Consider the following 13,219-nt stretch of genomic DNA (forward strand, 5'->3'; position numbering starts at 1 on the left):
GTCTACATGATATGTGTACCCAAGCATTACAACGCGCTTTATATGGTTTATGATATGACGATCCAAGTGAATAATTTTGTTTTCTTTTTTAAATAACGAAATATATTTTTTTTGAATGTCACGATAAGCTTCCTTATGTTCATAATTAGCACATTCAGTTTGCTTATTAGAGGTTTAAATTTGTGGTAAATACTTTAACAAATAAACCGTAACCAAGCTATTAAATATTGATTTTTGTACAAACATGAATACAACAGAAAACTAGGCGGTGAGAAACGATGGCTTTTTTAATTGCCCTTTGTCCCATAATGGAAAGCGATTCAGTCTCTCTCGTTTCCCAACAGGATGGCCAGAGCTGTAAGCCGCTGCGTGCTCGAGCTCTCCCTGCCCGACTACCGGCTGTGCCAGTTTCGTCCGTCCGTGCTGGCTCTCTGCGTATTGGCGGCGGCGGTTGAGTACTTGAAGACACACCTCGACCTGGCGGACCTGCGGCAGACGATCGGCGCTGAAGCGGAAGAGTTCAACCGGTGCCTGAGCAAGGTGCGCAGTTTCATTGACAATTTCCGGCAGACGTGCCCGGACATGACCGCTCTTTGTGAAAAATACGCCGGTATTTACGGGTCCAAGTAGGCAAGAATAGTGCTCAGCCATTCCATCATTTGAGTGTGCTGTCTTTTTGTGTTGATTTTCCTTAACGCATTTGCTAGTATTTAAACAATGTGTATTTTGAAAACAAGTCGCGGAGGAATGAGGACCATGTAACTTCAATGTTGAAGTGATGTATTTTCAATGAATTGCGTGTTCATTTGTATCATTTTTAATACAAAAACAAATTTGAAAATACTTTCTTCCAAGTTTTGAATTAAGAATATTTATCGATAAAAACATAGTAGATTTTAATGCCCCTGGTAGGGTGGCATATAGCAGTTGAACTGTCCGTCAGTCAGTGAGTCTGTCCGTCCGTCCGGAAAAAAAACTTACGTTGGCCATAACTTTTAAAATATTGAAGATAGCACCTTGCTATTGTGCATGCATGTGTATCTCATGGAGCTGCACATTTTGAGTGGTAAAATTTCAAGGTCAACATCATCCTTTTAAGGTCTAGAGTCGAAAAAAACAAAGTTAAGGGAAGTAATAAGCTTTAAATGGACATAGTTATCTGACCTGCCCACGTATATATTTTTTTTAAATAAATCAAAGCGGCAAAGTATGCGGCATTGTGTTTCTGACAAACACATTGTGGTAAAAGGTCAAGGTCAATGTAATCCTTTACGGTCTATGGTAAAAAATACAGATTTAAGGAAAGTAATAAGCTTTAAAAAGGGAGAAAACTATTTAATATTGAACATAGCCACTTTATATATTTGGCATGCATGTGTATCTCATGGAGCTGCACATTTTGAGTGGTGAGTCTGCAGTCACGGTAGTGGCTTTTAATTATTTGCTACTAAAAATAGACATTTGTTACAGACATTTTTAATTATTTGCTACTAAAAATAGACATTTGTTACAGACAATTATTTTCAAGGGAAGTAATTTATATAATTATAAATCTCATATTATATATGTCCTTACCAAGAATTGAAGTTCTTTTCACAGTAACTGTACAGATTTATTATTTTTATTATTTATAACCCAAATGGTTGATTTGTCAAAGTATTTTTTAAATGATATAATTATAATTTCTTTGATGGTCATTACATACCTGTGCACTTATGTCCATAGAAATATGATCAACTCTGGCTATGATTTTATGAAAAAGAAAAAAAACACTCTGGCTATGATCTGTTTTAAACCACAGGTCTTGGTTGCTAGTGATGTCTGACATGGTCATAATTGACTGTGAGACCCTCCCACCCCCACCCCTCACCCCTCAGTTGGATTAGACAAAATTCAAGGGAAGTAATAAACTTTATAGGGATATGATTTCTAAACCTGCCAAATGATAAATAGAAATTTTATTTCAATGCGGCGCAGTATGGGGCATTGTGTTTCTGACAAACACATCTCTTGTTGTAATTGTATTTCTGCCCATTGTATCCATATTTAGTTTATAGATCTACATCCGTTTTTAAACCATATAAAAGTAAACAGCCTATAAACCGCTTTGGAAAACATTCGTGACGGTGCGATTAATTTTGATCCCTATATGTTTTACTTAATCACCGTAAAGCTGAAGACTATAATGACTTGCTTGATGCCTGTCATTTTTTGCTGCAATCTATATGATACAATTTCTATGCATACTTTGTTATTTGTGTATGTGTGTTTTTTGTTAGAATTGTTTACAAACAAGTTTGTGTTGATGCGTTTACATTGCATTTATTGAAAGTAACAAGAAAATATTTAATTGATGAATCCGTACTTTTCACAAGGGAGACGTTCTTGATAGACTCGATAAGAAATAAATGTATAAGTAATTCCTGTATTATCCTGGTAAGGTACATTACTTTACCATTAAATTGAAATATATGCAGATTAAGAGAAACATATGCTTTATATGCATCTTATGGGGAAATTTATCAATCCATGCGCATCGTAGGGGAAATTAATCACTTCATGCTTATTCCGAACAAAAGTGCTAAACTCCATTAAGTATACGAGCATCCTTTTGATCATTGTATGAAAAACTGTTTGGAAAAATACAACTGGTAAATAACTGCCGATATCTGATGTGGCATATTCAACCTATTAACGTTCGATGTAAATTCTTGTATGTGACTGTTTCACAATAGCCGACTATTTCACCTAAAGTGTTGACTGTCTTCATATATTCAGAGCACCTTTAGTGTGATGGCCAGTAATCATTATTATGTGTTCAGTTTTTTATTGTTAGTTTTCTTTATTCAAAATTCTATTCGAAACTTCCTATTAACCATTTATTTGTCGACATCTGATATTTTTTGTAGACTAGCACTGATAGTGCGCGATTGTGTAATGTGTGCTATTTCTAAGTTATGTGCTATTGCTTAATACTTGAGTCGATATTGCTGGCAAACTGTACTGTTAATTTGAGTAAAATGATTGAATAAGGACATTTTGTTTGTTGTGTATTCCTGTTAGCAGATTACGTTTATTGTCAGCATTTAACGTTTTTATACGCCCGTTTTAAAAAAACGGAACGTATTATAGTTTCACCTTGGCGGGCGGGAGGGCGGCGGTGTCCATAACAGTGTCCGCTCTCTAATTCAAATAGTGTTCATCCGATATTCACCAAACTTGGTCAGAAGTTTTATCTAGACAATATCTAGGTCAAGTTCGAATATGGATTATGCCGGCATTTCAAGCATTTAGCATGGTGTCCGCTCTCCAATTGAAGTAGTTTTCATCTGATCTTCACCAAATTTGGTCAGAAGTTGTGTCTAGATGATATGTAGGTCAAGTTCAAATATGGGTCATGGTAAAGTTATCAAGTTGTCCTAAACCTTCAAACGGGCGTATCTTGTGACAGTTTGGCACTCGTGTTTATTCAATGGCATGCACGCCACATTTGTTCGCAGTATTCAGTCAGCCTTTTATCTTCCGAATGTGAACAGAATCGATCACGTGGTACAGGCACCTTGCTATCCATGTGACCAAGCCATGTGCAGCTTGCAGAAGGTAACACGGTCATCAAATCATGCAGGCTTACATCAAAGCCTTAATATATCATTCTCACATTTTGATTATGTTATTTGTTAACTAGTTCGTGCAACTTCTGTGTTCTTAAAATTCATATTTGTAAGAACATTATATTTGTGATCGCTTATTACACTGTTATTAAGATAGCATGTGATGTCATCTTTAAATTGTACATTTGAACATGAATTTTATGTTATAGTTGTAGAACGCTCCAAAAAGAACAAACCTTAGGTTTAGCTATACACATATTTTGGGGCTATTTCCTTTCATTCGCATACCTTTAGTTCTGAAGCGGATCAAATAAATAGGATAGTTTCGGGTGTAGTGTTCTTGTGGTCGCTTTCCCCTACCACTCATTGTAAAACGCATACGAAATTGTAAACTAGCTGTCTGTAATACGAGGACATTTACAGCCTTGAATAAAACCATCGATGTTTTATTCAAAGTTCCAAAATGCCGCCGTGTTTAATTAAAATGAAATTAAGCAGGTTTAGTTCCTTTTTTCAGATACATTGCCTAAGGAGCGAAATTCTACCAGCTAATTAAAATGACAGCTAATTAGTTTTCTTTTTTGCGTTTTAAAATAGGCGAAAAGGAATGTCCTGAGTTTGTTTACGGCATTGCAACAAGTGTTTACACATGTATCAATTCAACGAGATAAAGTTAAAACTCTTCATAAAGTTATATTGTACGTCGGAGAATGAGATTATTGTTTTAAACATACATCTTATTTTTAGTAAGCTAGAAACTGCTTTTCATGTACGAAATCAGTTAGGTGCAACAGAAGTCATTCGATGTGGCACCAAACACATTTAACGTAGTCAACCACAATGAAAGTTATCGATGGACCGAATTTATTTTGTAATGCATAACATTAAAACCTGTTATAGTCGCTCCTTATACAGCCATGCGTTGAGGCGCCACGAGTGGATTTTAAAGTTTATGAGGTCCTTTCGCACCTATGGCTGCATTAAGTGGGATCGTTTAGTCAATCCCATTCACATAAATTGAGACACTGAATATAGCGGCGATTTCCAGCTATTCGAAGACTTAAATTTTTTCAATGTTTGATGTGTAATCGGTTTGTGGAGGGAAGCTGGAGTATCAGGAGGAATCACCACCTATTTGGTATGATGGTAACCAACCTAACTCGCATGCTTCCGGGAACGGGGATTGAACCCGGGTAGCCTATGTGAGAAACCAATTCTATAACCGAACAGCCTGAAAGGCGCCACGTCTGGGTCGGCGTCTATATGTTGCGAAACTGAGCGGAAGCAATTTGAAGTCTTGCCATGTTTTCAGAAATCCCCGCTTAACCGTCAGTTCGTTGACGTAATCTCCCCCATTGTTTCTACAAACCCTACATAATACAGTTAACACAATTAGTTTGCATTGTATTCGAAAAAAAAATCATGTAATGATCGATGGGCAACACATTCATGCAAAACGTTTAAGATACACTTATAAGTTCGACTTTTGTCATGGTTTACCAAAATGGCGGTAAAAAATAATGTATTGGGGGGGGGGGGGGGGTATGGAAAATACACCATGGGCACGTGGCCGCTCTAAGCCAATTGGATTATGTCATTTTTAGCGAGGATGTTTTCGGAGAAAACCCCAGCTATTGTCATAGCCAGCTTGTCGTCCGCCGTCCGCTGTAGGCATCGTGCTAAAACCTTAACATTGGCCATAACTTTTTAATATTGAAGATAGCACCTTGATATTTGGCATGCATGTGTATCTCATGGAGCTGCACATTTTGAGTGGTAAAATTTCAAGGTGAACATCATCCTTCAAGGTCTAGGGTCGAAAAAACAAAGTCAAGGGACGTAATAAGCTTTAAATGGACATAGTTATCTGACCTGCCCACGTATATATTTTTATTTAATAAATCAAAGCGGCGCAGTAGGCGGCATTGTGTTATTGACAAGGTCAAGGTCATCCTTTACGGTCTATGGTAAAAAAATACAGGCTTAAGGGAAGTAATAAGCTTTAAAAAGGAAGAAAATTATTCAATATTGAACATAGCCACGTTATATATTTGGCATGCATGTGTATCTCATGGAGCTGCACATTTTGAGTGGTGAATCTACAGTCACGGTAGTGGCTTTTAATTATTTGCTACTCAAAATAGAGATTTGTTACAGACAATTATTGTCAAGGGAAGTAATTTATATAATTAAAATCTCATATTATATATTTCCTTAACAAGAATTGAAGTTCTGTTCACAGTTACTGTACAGATTTATTATTTTGATTATTTATAACCCTAATGATTGATTTGTCAAAGTTTTTTTAATGATATAATTATAATTTCTTTGATGTTGATTACATATCTGTGGACTTAGGCCCATAGATACATAATCAACTCTGGCTATGATCTCTTTTAAACCACAGGCCTTGGTTGTCAATGATGTCTGGCATGGTCATAATTGACTGTGAGACCCACCCGCTCTGGTTGGATTGGACAAAATTCAAGGGAAGTAACAACCTTTAAAGGGAGATGATTTCTATACATGCGAAATGATAAATAGAAATGTTATATCAATGCGGCGCAGTAGGCGGGCATTGTGTTTCTGACAAACACATCTCTTGTTGGGTCACTTGGTCAAAGGTCAAGGTCACTGTGACCTCTAAAAAAAATCTGACAAGCTTTCGCAGCCGAGCGTGGCACCCGTTATGCGGTGCTCTTGTTGTAGTATGTGATATATTTTTAGTACGGTATGAAAGTAATGAGGGTGTATATCCGATACACCATCAGTTACTAACTGTGTAACGATTATATATCAACCGATTACTCGGGGTGTATGGAAATTACTCGGGGTGTATGGAAAATACACCATTGGCATGTGACCGCTCTAAGACAATCGGATTGGGGTTTTTTTTGTAGTGGGTGAGATATGTTACTACCTGTGTCTCAATATACTGCCATTTTGTCCTGTTGGTATGCTTAACTTTGCGGAATAAATCCGAGTATGAAAACATGAGCGAGATTTGTTCTCTTTAGGGACAACCCAGTATTGCTTAGACTTAGGGCCGTTATATCAAATGTGCGTTTGTAAATTGTGTTCGTTATTCAGTTTTCATAATTCAATTAGAGCCGTCAACGGGATTACTAAACAGCATGCCAATAAAATGAATCGAGTTATTTGCTAAAGCAATTTAAATTAGTTAGAATCGTCCGTACCAGACTTTAATACAATCATTTCAATGGAGTCGTATTACGTATTTACCGTTGATTCAATGAGGAATCGGATTCTAAGTGCTTGTCATAAGAGCATCGATTGAATAGGTAAGCATTTACGATCGACGCCACATTTAATTCAGTTATTTTCAAATTTTAATTTCACCATTTAACTCTACACTTAACTACGACGCTGTCTCAAGTTCTAATGGAAGTTTACCAGAGGCAAGAAACGAAGCTCATTTCACGTGACGAGTTTACAGTTTCATAGGACTTATCCTATGCTTTGGATATTGTAAATGTAGACTCCAATCTACTTAAACAACTAAGACTGTTTAACGTCACTTCTACTAAAAGTAAAAAATATTAAATACACGTTTCATGCTTAAAATGTTCATTTATGGTTACGCAATATTCCGTTTAAACAAATTGATTTACGCGATTACAAATGTAAACTTTTACCATGTTTACGGAAGGAATCTATCTATCTATCGAAATGCATCTTTGGACTCGTCAATATGTGTGCACATGTTCTATAACTATTGGACACATCAGGTTAAAAAGGCAAAAACAACAGTTGTGTTTAAAGAGTATACTTGACAACTGAAAAGGCTGCTTAACAAAAACAATGGTTTGACTAAGGAAGCCTCTCTCTCATCGCATCCCGCTTGTTTTGTTTTGAAAAAAAGCGTCTACATTTTCTATTAAGAGATGTATCTCAACGTCGTTTCAATAAAACAATTTCGGTTTGGTTTACATCCATCTTTCGGAAGCTGTCTACGTAAATGGATATTTCCCAAAACGTTTTCCAGAGTTGTGCCGAACGAGTTTATCAACATTGTTTCAGTGCAATACAAATATATTTTATTTTCCTCGTCAATAGGCGTGTGTGGATGGAGGTTATCCCACTCCACACCTTACAGCGTTTACAAGCAACTCATTTGTATCATTATGCATATTACAACGCATTTTATACAATTAATATATTTTACATCATATTACATCCTATACTTTTATTGCTAAAATTTGGTTAAAGTCTCTTATCACAACTGATGGAAAAGTGGTAACACAAGTTCCCGTTCTTTACTTTTACGAAAATTGTTAAAATAATGAAAAATGTCGTTAAGTACACGCCAGTGCAAGGACAGGTTCGATTTGCTGCTTTAAGAGTGGGTCTTGTTTTGTGCATTTTACAATTATAAATAAACATGTTTATCAAAACAAATAATAAGTTTAAAAGTCCATTTGTATTTGCATGTCCCAGTATAAAGGAAGGCATATTAAGATAATTAAAATAAGCATTACACCCACAAAACAATTCTGTATGCTTACCATCCCAAAATATATATTGAATAGTTAAACTTTCAGTGTCACAAAAGGTACAGTTTGCCTTAGTGGCATATCCAATTATAAATAAAAATGAGTTTGTACCTATGAGTCAATATATACTGCTATATTTAAACTACTGTAAATTGGTATATCGTGTCAAACGAATAGGCATATTAAAGATATGTCTGCATTCTTTTGTTTCAATATAATAAAAAATGTTCGACCATTTAGCTATACACACAGACCTCGTTCATGTTATGATAGCACAAATATGTTTGGTACCCTTGGCGTTTTCTAAGATAGACCACAGGCTGTTGGGGATAAAAGGCTTCAAACATCTAGTGTCATTAGAGCGTCTGATTTTCATGTACTTTGTCGCTGCATTAATAACACCTTTGAAAAGTAGGTAAAAGGCACAGTATTATGCGTTAAGCACTCCTTTCGCATTGTAGAATTAACAATGCGGCTTAGTTAGGATCATTAACTGAATTTCAAACTTGGTTAATTGATTAGCAAATATTACATAAAGAACGCCTTTTCGGAACCATGATTTAAAAAATACACTTGTGTTACCAATTGTTTTTCATGGGTTATAGAATAGAGGATTTTGGACGAGAAGCTGATTTGTGAATGGTTCTGATAAAACTGGGCTTAATTCATGTGCGTAAAGTGTCGTCCCAGATTAGCCTGTGCAGTCCGCACAGGCTAATCAGGGACGACACTTTCCGCTTTAATGGTATTTTTAGTTTCAAGGAAGTCCCTCCTTACCGAAAATCAAGTTTAGGCGGAAAGTGTCGTCCCTGATTAGCCTGTGCGGACTGCACAGGCTAATCTGGGACGACACTTTAAGCACATGAATTAAGCCCAATTTTCTCAGAACAAGACACATTTGTGAATGGTTCTTTTCTACCAAGTTCAACAAATGATTGCAACGTATCTTTCAAAATTCATTTTGTATCCTGTAAATTATGACTTTGGGATAGTGACGTCCAAAATTTTATAATTTATAAAAGGTAATCATTGTATTAATCAACCTTAGTCTTGTCTGCTTTTGCTGGAGACCAAGTAATTGTGAAGCTTCTTTCTTTAGTCTTTAATATCGTCAAAGACTTCGTACTGCTCATGTAATTCATAGGAAATCTGCGGTCGTCCGTAGTGCTTTACTATTTATTTCGGTTGTCATATGTCGTTTTTATAAATCGTTTAACGAGTCTGTTAAAGCTGTAACTGTAATAGATATCATAACATAATGATGAAGCCTACTTATTGTGGGTTGAAATCCCAGTCCAATAACCTTTTCCGACAATCATCTATATGGCTGGAAAACAATTTGATTAACTTGACTAAATAATCTTAATAAAAAGAAAGTACATTTTAGATGATTATTAACGGAATGTTAAGCCAGCTTCCGAAAATGACTGAAATCAAAGGACACCCTGTCGACTATTGCCAAATACTAATGAGTCACTGGTTAATAATTTGGCATTATACCACGATTTATAACAATAACGCATTGTGCACAGCATTTTCGACAGACTGCGTTGTCTTTTTGTTATATCCCCGTACAAAAATTTTCGGAAAACCTTAACGGTTTTCCGGCAAAAAAAATCAGCTATGCTCAAGACTGGATAAATTTGTTGTTGCATGGCAGGAAAAGAAATCATTTTTACAAAACAATGTAGCTTTTTTGTTGTTTACCTTCACTTAATGGGATCTGTTCTGCTCCAAGTACAGAACTCTCCACAATGTATGTTTTTATTATACCAAACTTGACTCTAGGAAATATGTCCTACTCTTAAACAGTTGTTATAATGAATTTAAAACGTTATAACATATGCTTATGTGGTCGTTAACGTTGAATGTTCTTTAACTGTGACGGAACTTGATCATAATGGGCAAATACGTTTATCTTTTTTCTTCAACGTCCTGGTATACATTTTTATTGTCTTTGAGACCATAGGGTAAGAAGTTTGTGGTTATAGGGTCTTTATGAAGCCTTAAATGTTATATGTTTCTGAAATTCGTTTAGAAAAAGATAACTAATTTGTTAAAAATAGTTTTAAAACATAAAAGTAACCAGTCATACCATTTTGATTTATGTTTAGTATTGATGTAGATTAGAGAAGACCCAGTTTTGTTAATCAGTGTTTGTTGTACAAAACACTATTAGAACGTTAAGAGCAATGTTAGGCCTCTGGTACTATCCATAGTAGCAGACAAACGATTGTTTTGAAAAAAGTCAAATATTTCCTTTTAATTTGCTTGAGTTAGAAATGGTAGAATTTTGGAATGGTAAAATAAACAAATTTATCAAGATTCCAATAAATAATTATATTTTATACCTTTCTTATTGTTGATGTTACATCCTATAAATTTGTTGTTGCATATGTAAACAAAGTGTGCGCGCGCAAATTTGTGTCGTGTTAAACACCGTATAAAATAATGTATTTCCGTGACTGATCGAAAGAAGTGGTTATTGAAAAACGGCAGTGTGAAAAACATGTTTGTTATATCATATTCATGTCGATCAGTCACTGAGTATAGTCGATGAAAGTGAAATTTCATATAAATAATGCTCTATAACTTCAGTCTCTAAATACAGTTAAAAAGTCACCAGAATGCAGGATTTTACGTTTCATTTTTAAAATTCTCTAGGGGGGACCTCCAAACCCCTGGATTGCAGGAGGTGGACACATCCTCCTGCAACCAGCCCCTTCGCCACTTCGCTGCTCAAAAACAATCGTTGATGGGAACATTCACACAGTGCCCCAGATAAGCTGCGTATCGGCGTTTTTCACCCTATTAAAATGTTTAAAAACGCAAAGAAATTCAATATAATGCGTATTGAAAACGCAATCAATTTGATTTTTACGCTTATTCTTAAGATTTGATGCGTATGATACAATTCTCGATAGAAAATTCTTTGCTAAATTTTGGTAATTTTTCATTGGAATAATTATCGTACCGCGGCGAAGATTTTATTCATTCGAAAGTTAGCAAGCGCCTGGATGACAGAGAAGCAGAGCAGTCGAAGTTATTTAAACACTACACGGACTTAATTTCATAGCAAATTAAGCGTCTGACTAAAATAGTTACAACGTGAATGTATTTGTAAAGCGTCTGTACGTTCAGTTTCTATAATGGTGCGTAATAAAAATCTCTAAGCGAGGTTGAAAGACGTCCGCGATTGTTAGCTAAATATATATCGATCGCAAACTTTTTCCAACCAAGTACAAACAACCGAATCCTTTGTGTTATCAATTTGTTAGAAACTGTGAATGCAGCAGTTGAAAGTAGCGAGTTGATATCCAAAGACATGACAGAAAGTCCGTGATTAGAAAAAATATGTCGAAAGTGGAAAAAGTCATATTCCTGGCCTGGTTAGAAATTGTTGACATTGATGGGACAGAAAAAAAGTTGAAATGTGCATTCTGCAAATAGTCTGTTTAACAGCAGCAATGATTTTGAAGTATAAATATTAATAACTTATTTCACCCTATTTAAAAATTGAAATCACCCTATTTTTCAAAATCAATAGGTGAAAACCCTATTACCCAAATAATTAACTGGGGCACTGATTCACACCCCCTTTTCAAAACCCTGGCTACGGGCCTGTAGAGCATGTATTGACTACGATCCAGTGAGTCGGGACTGTCCTGTCCTGTCCCGACCATTGCCCGGCTCTGTTTCCGGCCGTGTTATTCGCGTGTCAATCCGATCCGTTTAAGTTTGTAGAATTCTAGGAAATTATAGGTCTGGACGATATATCGCGAAGCAGTCGAGCAGATCGAGAACACAATCTCATCAGTTCCAATCATTAGAATCGTCCCATAACAATGGGGATGAAAACCGCGACTCTTATTTTTTATAAATATATATTTACACCCAGGAATATAATTTGAATATGTTTGACCGATATGAACATCGTTCATCGTTACCCACCGGGTGCATCCTAGTTGTGTCAGACTCGCAAAAAATGGACGATATCTTTTCTAATCCATCCTATATGCTAAAGGATGCGATGCAATAAGGTACAGTCTACCACAAATGATGTGTAATTAAACAAATGTGCCTACCCCAACGTTCAGTGTATTTATTAATTGAAGTATGTCAAATTAATCAACGGAATACAGCAAGAGATGAATTTATTAGCAGCCCAAACCCTTTATTTTATGACCTACCTTTACTAGACCTTATCTTAAGGTAAGCGAACACAAGCATGAAAACGACACTGTCATGACAACAATCGCTCAAACAATACAAACAAAACACACCTGAATACAATCTGGGTAAAATTGCAATTAAGATCGTGAGCCAGTGAATGAGATTTTTTTCTTGAATTAATAAACATTTTACCACGCAACGACTGAATGGAAACTAGCAGAGCAGAACAAAATGTTCAACCAAATCTCAATAAAACAACGGCTTGCTATGTAATTTTATTTATTTATTAAGCCGTAATGTTCGATGTAAAACCTCATGTTCATAAGATTTGGTGAATATTTTAAGGAATAAAGGCAGTTAAAGCTTGCAAAGAAACCCTGGTGCATGATGGGCGTGCCGATATTTGCCGATACATCTCCTTTTATATAAATTGCCTTCAGCACGCGCCAAAATGGCTCGATGTAGAATGGTGAGCTGAAAGCTACGATATTGTGTCTGAACGAGTAAATTAAATTATATTTGAACTGCTAAATGAACAGGCGGGTATTTAATTAAGTATTTGTTGGAAGAAAAAAAAGCTCTGTACTGTTCACAATTCATGAAAAGTCCATTACCTTGATTTGAGACTACATTATTCAGATTCAATTATTGGGGAAAAACGTGAATAATCATATAATTATTAATGTTTTGCAAGAGTTTGGAAAGCACTTAACACTATTGTTACTGATAATGATTTTCTTAACATTCCAATTTGATTTGAATATTTGATTATAATTTCGAACCCGTCTAATGTCAATAACCCGTAATATCGTTTCGCTACTAAATCACAAATGTTTCGAATGAGTGCTGAAAGCATGGGCTGTAACACCGAAACGCGGCGTTTTTCAGGTTATTGACAGGAGGATGTATGACACTGCAAAT

General features: G+C 35.8%; 1 protein-coding gene across 1 annotated transcript in view; it reads left to right on the forward strand.

Moving 5' to 3' along the window:
* LOC127877495 (cyclin-O protein A-like) overlaps positions 1-3,035 on the forward strand; it is a 29,209-nt gene extending 26,174 nt beyond the window's left edge. The window contains exon 7 of the mRNA XM_052423434.1: positions 345-3,035. Coding sequence (XP_052279394.1) covers positions 345-630 — 286 coding nt within the window. The 3' untranslated portion in view covers positions 631-3,035. The remainder of the gene's footprint in view (positions 1-344) is intronic.
* Positions 3,036-13,219: the final 10,184 nt, after the last annotated feature.

This window comes from Dreissena polymorpha, chromosome 4, assembly GCF_020536995.1.
Source record: "Dreissena polymorpha isolate Duluth1 chromosome 4, UMN_Dpol_1.0, whole genome shotgun sequence".
Lineage (NCBI taxonomy): Eukaryota > Metazoa > Mollusca > Bivalvia > Myida > Dreissenidae > Dreissena > Dreissena polymorpha.